We start from the raw sequence: 16,931 nt of genomic DNA, 5'->3' as shown, positions 1-16,931 counted from the left end.
GGACTGCCATGTATTATCCTATAAGGTACAGATATTAAATTGATTTAAAAAAAGTGCTCTTTATTAACCACGATATTCCCGTGTAAATTTTTCTAAATATTTATTAGTTTTCAGTTTTCATGATTTAACTGGCTCTAGGGTGCAATTATGAATCATCTCTATCCCTCAGATGGTGGTTAATTTGAGGATATTTTTTTTCCATACGACTAATTTTTGCTTCATATATGGCCACACTGATGATTAAACGTCAAAAAATATGAACACATTAAATCAAACATAATGATTTTCATTTGGAACATTATTGCGATTTAGCCAAAACACTTAATTAGGTTTAATTGACCAAACCGTATTAGTTTTATTTCAGTTTTTGAAGCAGTTTTATATACCATTTGACGTTTTATCATCAGTATGGCCATTATATGAAGCGAAGAAAAAAAATCTTTAAATTAATCACTCTCTAGGGCAGTGGTCGGCAAACCGCGGCTCGCGAGTCGCATGCAGCTCTTTAGCCACTCAATGCGGCTCGGCGCCAGTTACACTTTTTGTTCAAATTATTTAGTCTACAGGTTCTACAGAAGAACTTCTAGGACTATTGCCTTTGGAAGTATTGAGGATATTGCAAATACTGTAAAGGAATGCATAAACTATATGGAGTTAAAATTATGACTTTATTTATTTGTAGGGTTACTAATAAATTTGAAAGTATCGCACCAATCAAGTCACTTTATTGCTCCCTGGTTAGAAGTCGTTTAGAATATATTTCTCCAGTCTGGTCGCCCCATTATCGTGTACATTCTGATTCACTCGAGCGCGTCCAGAAGAAATTTCTAAAATATATTAATTTTAAACTTCATATTCCTGCTGCTTTATTTAATTATAATCAATTGTTGTCTTCAGCAAATCTTTTAAGACTTTCTGATAGAAGAATCCTAACTGACCTAATATTACTTTTTAAGGTGATCAATTCATTAATTGACTGTCCAGATTTGCTGGAGTTGGTGTGTTTCCGTGTACCTGGTCGACATACCCGCCACAGATCTCCTTTTTGTTCTGCAAGTTCTAGAACCAACTATCACATGCACTCGCCTATCCCTAGGCTCCATAGATATGGCAATCAGTATGAGGACAAGGCTGATATATTTGGTTCTGGACTTGATAGTTATAAAACGAGTCTGATTTATTTTTTTCTCTCGCAATATTATTCTTAAACTTTTCTTTTTATTTAAAAATGTTTTTTCCTTTTTTGTTTTTTCATATTTATGTATTTATTTCGTTATTATTTTTGGTTGCTTTTATGTATTTACCTGCTTGTTACTATTGTTATAGTTATGCAATTTTTATAATTTTTTGTTATGTTTCTATATATGTATTTTTTATTTTTTTTTTCATATTTATGTTCAATATATGTTAAAGGCAATTTCTGCCGTTTATGTAAAATAAATAAATAAATAAATGACTAAGTTTTTTTTTTTCATTTTGGAAGCAAAAATTGATCACGAGATCCTTTTTTACCATTGCATCTTTCATCAATAGGCGAAAAAATTGTAAATCTAATTTATATCGCTAATTTAAAGAATGTTTACTCAATAATAGAGAGTAAATACGGAGATCTTCATTGCATAGTAAGGTTCGTTGGCTTTGAAGAGGAAACAGCTTAGCGCAAAGAAATTTGCCTCTCAAATGAAATCTTAATCGTCGTAATGCTGATCTTCGGTTCTTTTGACTAATGCGTTTGCCAAACACTGCTCTAGGGGGTAGAGAAGGTTCATAGTTGCACCCCTGGAAGAAGGATTTATGTGGCATTTGAAAGGCTGTGGAATAATGTATCTATAGTTATAAACTACGACCAGAATCGTCTAGTTATGAGAAATTAAATGATTTATTGTAAGCTGAAAGAATATTATAGTCAAACTACATCATTTATACACACTTCTTGGAAGGACTGTAATAATAAAAGGTTGACAGCCGTCACTTTTGCTGAAAAATATTTTTATTATGTCTATACATATATTATGTAAATAGTTTTTATTATTAATATTTAAAGCATTAACTTTGTGGTCAAACATTTTAATAAATGTTATTAAATATTTGTATATAACCACTTACCGACTTTTCTGTGTCTACCAGTTTCGAGACGTACCCGTCTCTTCGTCAGGACACTAATTGAACCAACATGCAAAACCCACTATACACCTTCACGTAGTCAAACTACTAATCAGTGCATGTACTTATAAAAATGCATGTTGTGTTGGTTTTATATTTTTGTGCTACAACTATGGTGAAGGTATAGTGGGTTTAATTGGTGTCCTGACGAAGAGACGTGTACGTATCGAAACCGGTAGACATAGAAAAGTCGATAAGTAGTTAAATACAAAAATTTAATAACATTTATTAAATAGTTTTTATTTATAGTCATAAAACCCTTACAACCACCTGAAAAGTCGCGCAAATCCTTCGATTTGAACGCTGAAACTCCGGTAACTTTTCAAACAGCGCTTCAGAATTGTCGATTTTCAGCATTGTTTTATATCGCGAATAACAAAGTATTCTTTGTTTAACGCGTCGTAAATATTGAACTTTGTTTTTCTTCTGTCCGAAACAAACTGTGTCAACAGTGACTCGCCTGCCCGCAGATCCATAACCTCGTCATTGCGATGTTTGATCCGTTAAGATTTCTGTTTAATCAGCGTCGGGCGTCGTTATTGACGAGGATAATGTTACGGACTGCGTAGAAAGCGGTGCATTGACGCCGATGTGTCTGGCGATTCGGAGGTTGGCGTTAGAACGTACATATTTTTATTTACACGTTTTCTTGTACCGACTTGTAACTTAGACGCCACATTCAAGCAAAATAGTCCATTTGTTTGCAATTACAAACTATAAAACGATATGTGAACTATGCTTGTCTTGTTTATGATTTTAATTCACATGTTAAGTTGTCAAAAAATAATAGTTTTGTGATATAACTTTTATTCAATATCGATATACACGGTTTTTCAGGACCAGACAGAGGAACATTCCTCGTGGTAAGCTTTAAAAAAAATCCTAATATTTTTTCCAAAAATTTTTTTTTTAAAATTTTTAATGTGGTTTTAAAGTGGAGTAAATCTTTAATTTCTCGGACTAGCATCCCTTCCGCAAACCCCTACCCCTCCCCAACAAAAAAAATGCGATAAAAACGTATTTGACCAACGAAGCGATACGCACCAGACGCGGACAAGGGAAGCGGCTGGGTAGGAAAGGAGTAGGGGTTTGTGGAGGGACTGCTTGTCTGAGAAATGAAAGATTTACGACATTTTGAGATTTTTTATATATTTATTTTAATGTTTTTTTGGAAGAATTTTATTGGGATTTTTTTTAAAGCTTACCGCGAGGAATGTACCTCTGAAGTTTCGCTGTCGGTCTGGCTCTGAAAACCGTGTATTTGTCAGAAGATTCGAATAATATTGATGTTTTTTGTTGATATTTCTTCTTCTCCATAGTTAATGATTATGATAAAATTATAAATAATATTATCAATGAAACTTCTTGGTTTAGTTTTGCTTTTTATTATTTTGACTAACGAGCGCTTTCGCCTAAGTAGGCATCTTCAAGACTGGTGATTTTTTTATAACGATTACAGCTTTTATACTATTCTTAACATATTTTTAAGAAAATATCAAATAAGTATTTTAACAGGGGGCAGAAAACATAAATATTTACAACTAAGTTTGCTAAACAGTTCATTTTTGGGAGTTTTTGGACCGAAATTGGGATTAAGCTTTTATTATTAAAAAGGTGTCATCGGGCCAAAAGGCTCGTTGGTCAAAATAATAAAAAGTAAAACTAAACAAGAATTTTCATTGATAAGTTTATTTATAATTTTATCATAATCATTAGAAGATTCGAACTCAAAATTTAAGAAGATACTTTTGACAGATTATACAGGTTGTTCTTTAAACCCTGTCACATCCGAAACCACGATGATCAGTATGAGCAAGAAGACATATTGGCACAATAAAATATTTTTTTAGAACGAATAAAATTTAAAAAAATGAAATATCAAAAAAAGCAAATGGTTGCTTACTTCTGCAGGGGTGAAACGAGAAGAGGGAAGAGGGGAGTCTAATACTGCGCCGCGCTCCCCTCACTTCTCTCCTGCAGAAGTAAGCAACCATTTGTTTTTTTAAATATTTAATTTAATTTTTATTTCTTTGTTCTAAATATTTTTTTAAATATGCTAATATGTCTTCTTACCCATACCGATCATCGTGGTTTCGAATGTGACAGGGTTTAAAGAACACCCTGTATAAGTGTTGTGGCAGTCTTTTTTCCTTTTGATTTTCTATATCGATTTTTCAAATTTAAATAATTTTCAGTCAGGTGGGGTAAATAGAAACGGGTTTTCATATTTACGGCTAAATACGTGTAATAGTAATTAAAAATAAAATCGTTAATACGAAAAAATACATAAATAAAGACTTATTTGTTTAATTTGGTCATTCAACAGAAATACATAAATCAAGAGAAAACTTATAAAATGCCTCCCACAATATGCAAAGGATGACGAAGATAGTAACATTTGCATCAAAGGAAATAATTTCTTTATTTAGATTAACTCGGGAGTGTTATATTTTAACATACTAAAACTGTAGTATGGATCACAGTAATAATCGCGAGTGAAATAGTGATTTCTGATAGTATTTTGGGTATTACGGGGGGCAGGGGGATGCTAGGAATAGGAATGAATATAACTATTTTTAATGGGCGCATAAATAAGGTCGACGTCAAAATTATCGTCGATTACATTTAATTAATCGTATTGCGAACGCCTTAAAATGAACACACGCAATATGATTCGATATTTAAAATAAAGTCGACATTGTTAATCGATAGTGAAGTTTTCCGGTGGTACGTCACTAAAGGGAAATATCACATACTACGAATACCGATAAAAATATATGAAATGAATTTAGAATAATTAATTGTATTTTCAAAATTGATATGGATATTGTAAAATGTTTTCATTTATAAATTTCAAAAATATATATTTTTTTAAAGTCACTAGAAAAACGCGACATGTTTGGCATTGATAGTTGTGACGTCAATATTTGTGACAATGTTCTAAACAAATTTCGATGGTCAGGACCAAATAAACACGAATCGTGACGTATTAAGGGCGTCAATGGAATGACCGCTTTTGAGGGAGTTCAAAATTACAAATTTAAAAATAGTTTTTATGTTACTTAAAAGTTTTTTTTAAACACCTAACTGTCAATATTTACAGAAATTTATGATAATCGTCATAAGTCTCTTCTAAAATTGCCTGTAGAATAAGCGTTTTTCTTTGTATGCTAAAAATATTTTCTAAAAACGGCTTAGTGTTCTGTGGAACGGATCTGGGCAAATGTGATTTGTAAAACTAATTCTTTGACATTCTCAAAATCATCCCTTGATCGTGATATTTATTTCTTCTTTACGTATCATGTCGGGTCCCCCCGACGTTGACGACCACTTAGGAGAAAGCTTCCCTATCCTGAGCAGTGCGAAACTGCTCCTCCACAGTTCTAATCCTGGTCCATGCTCGGATGTTTTGAAGCCAGGAAAGCTGTTTTCTTCCGAGCCCTCTACGTCCCTCGATCTTCCCCTTCATGACAAGCTGAATGTGGCATATTTATCACCTCGCAACACATGGCCAAAATATGAAATCTTACGGAGCTTAACAGTGGTGAATAGTTCTCTATTAGTATTGGCTCTACGTAATACTTCATTGTCGGTTATCATATCGGTCCAAGATCTTAACATTCTACGGTGGATCCACATTTCAAATGCTTCAAGGCGGTTTATAATATTAACTTTTAAAGTCCACGCCTCTACACCGTACGTAAGACAGACCATATATAACATTTGACCATTCGTTGTCTCAGCTTAAGGTTTATATTATCGTCACAAAGAAGATTTTTCATTTTGTTAAATGCTATTCGAGCTGCTTCTATTCTGCATTTTATTTCAATGTCGGGGTCTAGATTAGGATTGGAAAGTCTTTTTACTGCGTCGTGAATATACCGCTGTTTTTTGCACGTGCTCGGGTTAGTACGACCATAAATGCAACGAATCACGTTTTTCTGTATTATTACGAATTCACAGCGTTCAAATATCAGTATGCACCTTATCAAATAAGTGATAAAGAAAGAAAACCCTCAGTTATTGTGGGAGTTCGTGCCATATTGGAATAGCCGTATATCTTATGTGTCGTACTAGGTACTATAATATTGTATGCACATTTGTGAGCTGTAAGTCGTACTTCTGTTGCATCATTATGGTAGCGTTGTAATGTTTTGTTTTTTAAATTATTTATATATTGTTTCTTAGTTAAGGTATAACTATATGTTCAAATTTATTTGTACAACTATCTAAAATAAATACAATACAATATGCTAGACTATAACTTACTTACACTTAACGCGCACAAAACAAAATATTTGATTTTTAGTACAGACGAACGGAATCAGCTAATAGAAAGAACTCTTAAAATTCATGAATGTACAAATGCAAGAAACAGCGACCGCGACTGCCAAACTATAGAAAAGGTCGATTATACAAAATATTTAGGTACGCACATTGATAGTTACTTAGGATGGAATATACACGTAGATAAGACAGCACCCAATCTAAGAAAAATTATATATTTATTTTAAAACATTAGAAGCATTCTAAGCAAAACTACTTTAATGCATGTAAACTGTGCTCTAGCACAGTCAATTCTCAATACGGAATAATAGGATGGGGAGGAACAAGTAAAACCTCATTAAAGCCATTAATGAAAGCACAAAAAGCCTTACTAAGAGTAGCCAACAAAAAGCCTTACCAAAACTCTACAGACTCTTTACAGAATTTCCAGTACTAGACATAAGGCAAATATACATAAAGACAATTTTAAGATACTTTCATCAAAAGCCTGACAGACATAATGACGGACAACAAATTTACGACACTAAGCAAAGAAAACAAAAAATTACGGACAAAGGCACTTACACTTTCTGGCCCCTAAGCTATACAACTTTTTAAGTATGGATATATCGATGAGCAAAATGAAAAACAATGTTTACAAAACTCTAGTCCATAAATGGATTGCTAAAAAGACTAAGGTTCTTTTTCATTTTATTAGTATAGGTATTTTTAAAAATCAGTCTTTCATATTTCTTTTGAATTTTTACACAACAATTAATGTGAACGTTTGTGCTGTTATGTATAAAATAAATAATACACTGACGCTCCGAAACGTGCCCGTGGGCCAGTGGAGTGGCTACATCCATAAATAAAAAGGTTTTATATTAAATGTAAATATGCGAGAGGCCTTTTGGCCGGACAAAGGAAAATATAGTTTCATTGAGAGATCCGCGCCGTATAGTTATTGACACCGAAAACAGGATCTTTGCCATTACAGCTGCGTGATTTTTCACTGATAAAGTGGTTAATTAATATATTAAGAGTCGATGTTTATTATTCGTAATTGAATATTAATGTTTATTTTGATGAAAACGAAACTGTTAGCATTTGTTTTTCACGTCAGCAATTTTCATTTTATCTGGTTCGCCCTTGCGATAAGTTTTCTTATTGCGTCTCAGCAGAACATCTACCGGTGACGGATAGTAATAAGTAATAAATTATTCCTCAGATCTTTGATTCACGTAATTTCCATAATTCTATTGCAGGGCACTCGTTTTATCTATTTACATACGAAACACTTATACTAATGTCATAACAATAGATTGATCGTCACATGGACGCGTACGCGTAAACACAATTGTTTTTCTCGTTAGATAATAATATTTAACTGCTTTTGATTAATTTGTCTGACCCACTTTGGAAGTGAAATATTTTACACTGGACATTTTTGTAAATGTGCTATTTGCGGATTTAGACAGTACAATACAGGGCAGACAGTACAAATAAAATAAAGTATTGTGTATTTTATCTATGTCAATTTACATTATTTTATGTCTCACTACCTACCAGTTTCAATGCGAATAATACTTAATATGTATTAATCTTGTGTGGCTATAATAGCACATAATTCTACATAGAATACGAGACTTAATAATAAATTTATATTTAATGCACTAACTTTGCGGTTGTTCATAACAATAAAATGAATATAAAACAACTCTGTTTTTAACCGCTTATTTTGTATTTTTTCTACTGACCTGTTTCAAAGTTACTTAAGCTTCTTTATCAAATCATAATTAGGTAACTACTGAGTTCTATCCTATTTTATATAGATGTATAGCTCCATATGTTTATAATCACTGTTAAAATAGAATGAGATATAATAAATTAGTTAATTATACCTTGATAACGAATCTTGTGTAGTTTTTTAAATATATTTTTTATTCATACAAATACATACATATTACAAAAAAGTATAATAATAACGTATCCTAAACTCTATGAGGCCAATGGCCCTGTGTTGAGTTGGGAAACAACACAATGGAAAGTGGAAGCATGTCCATAATAAAATAATAGCAAAAATAAAAAGGAAATATTATTACATATACATATACTCGTATTTTAGAAGGAATTTGGACAACACGCTCAATAGTAAATAAATCTATGCAATATCTCGCAGCAGTCTCCTCGCTTTGAAACTGGTCGGCAGAAAAAAAAATCATATTTGGTTTAAAGCAAAGTCGTATCTGTTGTAAAGTTAACGCCTAGGCATAGTGGTAGAATAAGGATATAAATACCATCCTTAAATTTATGTTTCAAAGGAAACATCGAAGGAATTCAGTTCCTATAATATTAGTGATGTTTTCATTCAAATTACATACTTTACTATCGAGTATTTTTATCCTTATTCTACCACTATCAAGTATTTATATCCTCATTCTACCACTTTGCCTAGGCGTAACTTTATACCAGGTTTATAATAAATAAATAAGTTAGACCCATAGGTTAATTATAAATTAATATACTATTAGCTTCATTTTTATTTTAGTTGGATGTAAATATTTGATTCAGAATTTTTTTATAACAAAAAGGTTTTGGGTTAATTCTTAAAAGTTAAGATTGACTGATTTATGCGGTTTCTCAAATGACCGATTCTCTTAACAAATAGGTTTAATTTGGTAAAGTATCCACTTTTATTGGATTCAATGCGGCGTTTTTCGTCTGGTTAGGGCATTATTAAACTAACTGAAATATTTACAATGTATCTTTATATCATCATCATTCCCTTTCCGCACCTAATGGTGCATAGGGCACTGCATTGGTACACCAATCGCAGCGTATTTTAATCATTTTTGCTACATGAAGGTAAGAGGATGAGTCTTACGCTTCACGTTGCAGTCCAGGGACTATGAAATATTCTGGTGTGAAAGCACCCTTTTAAATAAATATTTCATATCAACCACGTCGGGAATCGAATCCGAGACCACATGCATGGCAGGCAAACGCGCTGACCTTACACCACGAGGCCGACTCGAAATCCTTATATACTAACAGTAAATGCTATTTAATGATATGGGTGTATAATAGTGCTAAATTTTTAGTGGTCGTACATAAGGATACTTTGTTAATATTTAAGTCAGTTTGATAATTTTTATTTATTCTATTTTATTTATTAAAAGAAAACAACAGCCATTACAACAAAAAAAAATATTTACAAATAAACCAAAATTATAGGTCATTTATAGTTTTCTATACATTACTAAATACAATGTCGAAAAAAAGCGTACATTGAAATAGCCACTCCGCATCATTCCACGTGTAAAAAATAAATAAAATATGACAATATTAATGAAATAATATAAAAAAAGAAAAGAAAAAGTTTTTTTGTTTACTCGGACTTAAAAATCCTTTCGCCGGCGGATCTACACGGAGTATTACGAAGCTATCAGTCCTCCCTTCTTTTTCCTTTAAAAAAGAGAAAATAATTACAATATTAAAGGTTAGAAAAAAAAAATATTAGGTGGGTACAGTTAGATTAAATTATGATTTTTATTATTATTTAGGGTTCTAGCATTTTCTTTAAATTTGTTTAAAGTGAGGAAATATATATCTATTTCAGTAAAAAAACGTGTTATAATTATTTACAATTCTGGGCAAAGATGCATTCTTATATAAAATAATGTCCTAAGAAGACGCAACACACCACATATATTTAACAAAAATAAAAGTAGAATTAAATCCAACTATCCGCATTCACAATAAATAAATAAATTTAAGACAAAATTAATTGTATGAACACGAATATTGGATCAAAAGTGGATTTTTTCTTTGTTTCAGGAAGCTGAAAGTTTGTCACTTCAACAGAGGATCTGAAATCTGTAACTACAGTTACAGTAATACTATTTTGGCTGTTAAGCTAAATAGATCTGTAAGTATTGCAATATTTATTACTGTTCAATCGACTCTAAATGAGGCGCTGAAAGCCGGAGCGACTGGCACACTGGCAGCGAAGTGACAGGAAGCAATATTCAATCATTTTTGTTTGGCAAAATGGCTTCCAAACATAAATTGATTGTTTTAAAAAATACATAAAATGCCCAATAATAGGGAAATATCATATTCCATGAATTTCGTTAAAATTAATTAAATGGATTTGGAATAATTAATTATATTTTCAAAATCAATACGAATATTGTGGGGAAATATTTTCATATATATTTATTTTTTTAAATATGTCACTAGAAAAACGCGACATGTTTGGCCTTGATAGTTGCGACGTCAAGACGCGTGACTATGTTTTAAACAAATTTGAATGATCGTGGACAAATAAACATAAATCCTGACGTATTAGGGGCCAGTGGAATGACCGTTTTTGCTAGAATTACAAATTTAAAAATATTTTTTATGCTACTAATAAGTAACAAAAAAAAAAATTTTTACTGGACAATATTTTATAGACCTTTATTACTTTAAAAATGTAAATAAAAAAAACGTTATATTTCCCTATAAACGACTGGTTAATTTTACGTTTTTTTATTAACATAAATAAAAAATAAATATTTCAATTTGTTGCAACAGAGAGGGAAAACATTTTTGAGAAGGTTGCAACAAATTTAAGCATGTCGCAAATGCATCCACGGTATTGTGCAAAAAAGACAATCACCACTCTTGCCTATGTTTTAACATTCGCATTTCCTCAACTATTCCATATGTTGACTTTTATTTTTTTAAATTTTAATTAATCAATTTTTTTCCCAATAGAAACAATGATTAATAATAAAAATAATGTGACCTCACTGGGGTATTACCCGTGCCAAGGACACTTAACAACATATACTTTTTTAAATATTTTTACATGCGAGAATATACAAAGTAGACTTAATATACATAATTAACAAGATGTTTAGACATATTTAAACACTAAATGTGAAGTAAAAGAGTTCAAAACTTTATTGATGTGGGTGAGATTCATCTGGCTGAACTATTTCACCTACTAGTCGTCTTAATAACTCCCTAGGGACCAAATCCAGTCTATCTACAAACATTTGGACGTACTCAAAACATTGTTGATGCTTTTTTTACTTTATTTTGCAATTAAATCACCGTTAATATATGAAGACACTAGGATAACGTTACGGTGTTATGACATAAACAAAGCTGATATACCCAAGTTTAAACTTTTAAACACAATTTTCTGAGTATTTTTTCTTCTTGCATATTTATTTAAACAATTGTATTTGCACACGGTAATCAATTGCTGTTAGATTTTACTTATCGAAGACTTTTTTTTCATAAAATATGAAATTATAGTTTTTTTTTAAAGCTGACGTGTACATAACATCTTTATCCACTCGTGTCGTCATATCTATTAATTTATTTAGTTACATTTACCGAAGTATTTGTTTTCAATTTAATCTTTTCTTTGTTTTGATTAATCTGAAAATTTAATCAATTGCCGATGATTCAATTTCTTTGTTTATGAATTTGATCTTTGTTCAAATGTATTTGTTTTCTTGATTCGTCATCCATGTGACATATTGCGACATGATTTAATGGTGCGTAGGGCAGTGGATTGGTACACCAATCGCAGCGTATCTTGATCATTTTTGTTACACAAAGATAAGATGATCAGTCTTACGGTTCAGGTGCCAGTCCGGGGACTAGGAAATATTTTAGTGTAAAAACACATTTTTTAAATAAATAGTTCATCTCAACCATAATAATAATAATTATGGATAACTTATATAGCGCCATTTCCGTAATATTATACCTCAAGGGCGCTTAGCAAAGTGATTATATAAAGAAATAAATTTAATTTCAACTTTTTAATTTAAGAAAAATAATGTACTTTTTCATATTACTTTTTCACCACATGCTAAGAATTTATTCAAATGGTTTAGAGAACAAGAGGGTTTTAAGTTTCTTCCGAAACATCACTCCACTCTCACAGTTTCAGACTTCTGCTGGGAGAGCATTCCATGCCGTGGGGCCTGCGACCGCAAATGCACGTTCGCCGAATTTAGTGCGCTGTTTGCGTAGAGGTATAATAACTTTTCCTTTCGACGTAGATGTAGCTGATCTAAGCGTGAGACGCCTGTCAACCTATTCTAAACGCCTATTCTAAATGTTTGTAAAAGGCAGATTTGCCGTTTATGTTAATAAAATAAAATAAATAAAATGGTTTATAGGAGTCTTTTCCGCCGTATTTGTTTTTTTCGTTTTGTTTTTTCGATCGGGGTTCCCGAGCGATTTGGTGAATGACGCTGTGCTATGCGCGGTGTATATTGTGATGTGCGTTAATAAATTCACGATTTGCGCACCATATTGAATACCAATATTTACCAGTCACGTGATATTTGTTTTTAAATCTCCGAATTACCAATGTCATCATCACGCCCGCGCACACTCCGCACACACACCGCACACACATCTCCGGGGGTTTCTCAAACTTGCGAGGTCTAAATATAATTTTAAGGTACCTTTGTATTTAAGAAACATACTACATCGAGATCTCTTTTTTAACAGAATTCTTTCCGCGGTTTCGAAATAACGCTGTACAAATAATAAATAAAAAACTTTAATTTAACTCTTCCCGCCCGGTGATGTGTTGCCAGTACACGTTGCATCTAATAACTTTAATATCTCCACTAATATAATAAATGATGGGTTGAGACTTTCCGTATTCCTTCGTTATACATTATAGTATTGGTAATTTAAAAAAAAAAAAAAAATAATTAATGCTTATTGGGAACATAAAAAGCGTTTTGTTAAAAATCGGAGGTATCACCAATACAATAGAAAGTTTACCAATGTGTCGCATGTTGGGTTCGTAGTAAAATAGTAATCCTAATATATAATTGTCTCGCACACTCTTTACGTCTCACTCTCGATAATACGGGTATATTTAGAAGCGAGAGAGACTATTTTCATGCGTCACACGCGTGAACAGTAGAGTTTCTTGTATTTCTCCCAGACGCCCGTTAGCTGCGTTAGTAGCTCCCCGGCTTCCGTTGGGGGCGTTCTTTTGCGCACACTGAGAGCATGAATTAATGTTTTTTTTTCATGTTTTTAGCAATTAGATTTAAAATATCGTCACTTTTGACTTCAACTATAAATAATTGAAGCAATTGCCTATGAATATTACACTTTTACGATTTGAAACCTCTCATTTTTTGCATGCGTAGTGACTACACAGCACCGTAACGCGCGGAAGTTTTTAGGACAGTAAGGGAAAGGTTAGCATTGTGCAATAGTAATATAATTATACGAAGTGGGTCGGACCCGACTGAATAGTTTTGAGAGGCTATAAGTAAAGAACGTTACAATTTAGAGAAAAGCTGTTTGTTTGATATAAATATGTAGGTAATACCATGTTTTACGTCATCTTTTGAAAATGATATTAGCAAGATGGCGGCCGTCAGCAGCAATACATTGATGAAGGCGATTTCTGAAGTTTTCGCATTCTTTTTGGCAAATTTCGATGAGCATGGTATGACTGCAGTTTCGATGGAGTGGTATTTAATGGAGTTGCCGAGGACTCCAGTAGCGCAATCACAAATAACTATCGATGTGCTAATAAGCGACGTGATAACAATTTCTCTCCACGGTTGTTCATCGTATTCGCGATCACAATGGAACATCCGTGAACACCTAATATTAAATGTCAAAATATTTACGTTTCGCGACGTATAATCCTGCTGCGCAATCACATATTTGAATTTCACCGGTGTAAATATGGAAAATATTAAAAAAAACTGCGATTTATTGCATTTAACCGGCGGTTGGCGAGCCAAATGTCACGAAAATCAATCGCCATAGTAATTGTAATTTTTTTTTTTTGTATTTTATACTCCTTACTATTTTGCAAATCCAATATATTGTATTATTTTTTATAGTAAACGCCGATTTTTCGCCACTAAACTGTATTTATTTACAAAGAAAATTTAAAACAAACCGACACGAACGTTGACTTAGAGATTACACACGCATTGACTTATGACCGCGATAACTTAAGCATGTTCATTATTGTTCATTGTGATGTTTTTAAGCACGTCGATAATTATTTGTGATTGAGCTACTGGTGTATATTTTTAAATAAAATTGAGAAACATGGTGAAAGCACCTGATGCTTGTGAATAATTTTCGGTCTCGTTCTCGCTGATTGTAAACATGCGTAATAGATTCTCCCCGTCCCTCTCGCGTAGTAACAGTAACCCATTTTTCTTGTTCAAGTAGTTTCCTGAAAACAATAATAAATTATTATCGACACAGATGATTGTAAAGTTGTAATTAGTGACGTATGTCGCCGTAATAATGTTTATACCCATCACCTATGTTACGTCGCATTTGGAGTGTAACAAATATTATTGTTTACTCCTTGATGTACCTGCGTACTGCGTACCGCGTACTCGTGTAGTGTTTTATCGCCATTATATTAGAAACGTGTACTTAATTTGCCAATGTCAGGGTCTTAATGAAATCGCACAATAGGAAAATATCACATACTACGAATACCGATAAAAATATCCGAAATGGATTAATTCGATAAAAATACTTTGCAAGAAAAACGCGACGTGTTTGGCTCGGTTGTTGTGACGTCAAGATTCGTGACAATGTTCTAAACGAATTTCAATGGCCAGGAACAAATAAACTTAAATCGTGACGTATTAGGGGCGTGGCCGAAGGAATGACCGTTTTTGCGGGAATTAAAAATTTCAAATTAAAAAATATTTTTTATGCTACTAATAATTTAAGACAGTATTTCATAGACCTTTATTACTTTTAAAATGTTTAAAAAAAGTGGTATTTCCCTAATATATCAACAATATTTTGAGTTTGTCCAAATTTTTGCAGACAAGGACTGGATTCAACTCCCTGGGGAGCTGTTAACATTAACATATTACAACAGAGATGAAGAACATTTTAGATGAGGTAATATAGAAGTTTAGGCATCTAAAGGGCTTATGACCTGTCGTTGGCTGGTTTAAGTGGCCACTTTACACACTGTGTAACATTCGCCATTCTGCACATATTTGAACATCTTTATTTCTTCAATTCTTTCATCTGTTGATGTTTGTGAAGTTAAAGAGATGAAACCTTTATTTATGCGGGTGAGATTCATCTCGCATTCATTCATTCCCTTCTCAAAAAATGTTTTCCCTCTGTTGAAATAAATTTAAATAGAGATTCATCTCATTTAATTATTTCACCTACATACAAGGCAACGCTTGAAAATTTTTTTTAAAATTTCTATTTGATGAATCTCACCCGCATAAATAAAGGTTTCAGCTCTTTAACTTCACAAACATCAACAGATGAAAGAATTGAAGGAATATAGATGTTCAAATATGGGTAGAATGTTGAATGTTACACAGTGTGTAAAGTGGCCACTTAAACCAGCCAATGACAGGTCATAAGCCATGTAGATGCCTAGACTTCTATATTACCTTTTCTAAAATGTTCTTCATCTCTGTGGTAGTATGTTAATCCCTATTATATTACTAATATATTATGTACTTGTGCAGGTATAAATTAATTGACATGTTTTGTAGATTACCCGAAAAAAAAAATACCACTCGCCACTGGCATAGTGCACTCGTATTATTTTTCATTCACGCAATTCATTTAATATTAACTATAAATATGTAGAAGCGTTTGTTTTCCAAATAAAATAAAATAATGATTGTAATTTGCAGAGGTTAATAGTATGCCTGGAGGAGAGCTTGTACATCCACAACATCCGGGACATGAAGGTCCTGCACACCATTCGGGACACTCCGCCCAACCCCCTCGGGCTGTGCTGCCTGTCGGCGCACACGGACAACTGCTTCCTGGCCTACCCGGGCTCTAGCTCCATAGGCGAGGTGCAGATATTCGACGCCACGCATTTGGTAAACTCGCACAGCTTCTTACACTTACAGACTATTTCATTTATTTATTATTCCTAAGACAAGACGGCCAAGAAAGACGTGGCACGATCAGATAAACTAAAATCTTAAGTCTGGTCATGTCAAAAGCAAAGGCAATCAAAGAGCGCGTATGAATGTGAAGAAGCTAGGAATGTATGTCAGGATAGGTGTAGTAATGTCTAAGGAGTGATTTATATTGGCACACGAAAAATCATTCGTATTTAGCATGTTAATTAATATTTTTAATACATATAAATCAACATAATCATATAAAATCAGCTTTTAAACTAAAATAAACCTAATTATTAAAGACTTTCTTACAAGGTTACGTCATTTTGCAAAAATGTTAAAGATGGGACAAATTGATAAATGTAAATCGATCAAATAAAAAAATAATTAATTTGTTGTTTTTCATGAAAAAAGCATTTAATGTCTTATTTTTTAGTAAATAATTGTCTTAAACACACTATAATAGGCTTGTTTTTGCGTTTTTATATCAATTTTCGGAAACAGAGTTTCATGTTTGCATGAAAAAACTGATAAAATCGATTTGATCGGTACATAATCAGTGATCAGTAATTTCCCATCACTAGT

General features: G+C 32.6%; 1 protein-coding gene across 1 annotated transcript in view; it reads left to right on the top strand.

Annotated features, from left to right (window-relative positions):
- The window catches only part of LOC148273727 (WD repeat domain phosphoinositide-interacting protein 2-like), a gene marked incomplete at its 5' end in the record, with an annotated part of 55,254 nt that extends 38,573 nt beyond the window's left edge, over positions 1 to 16,681 (top strand). The window contains 2 exons of the mRNA XM_088238302.1: positions 10,267 to 10,357; positions 16,125 to 16,681. Of these exons, the coding sequence (XP_088094428.1) occupies positions 10,267 to 10,357; positions 16,125 to 16,376 (343 nt within the window). The remainder of the gene's footprint in view (positions 1 to 10,266; positions 10,358 to 16,124) is intronic.
- Positions 16,682 to 16,931: the final 250 nt, after the last annotated feature.

Source organism: Micrasema longulum, unplaced genomic scaffold (assembly GCF_059751315.1).
Source record: "Micrasema longulum isolate JH-2025_06_02 unplaced genomic scaffold, ASM5975131v1 h1tg001855l, whole genome shotgun sequence".
NCBI lineage: Eukaryota > Metazoa > Arthropoda > Insecta > Trichoptera > Brachycentridae > Micrasema > Micrasema longulum.
The sequence above is the reverse complement of the archived record's forward strand: the minus strand, read 5'-3'. Positions and strand labels throughout refer to the sequence as shown.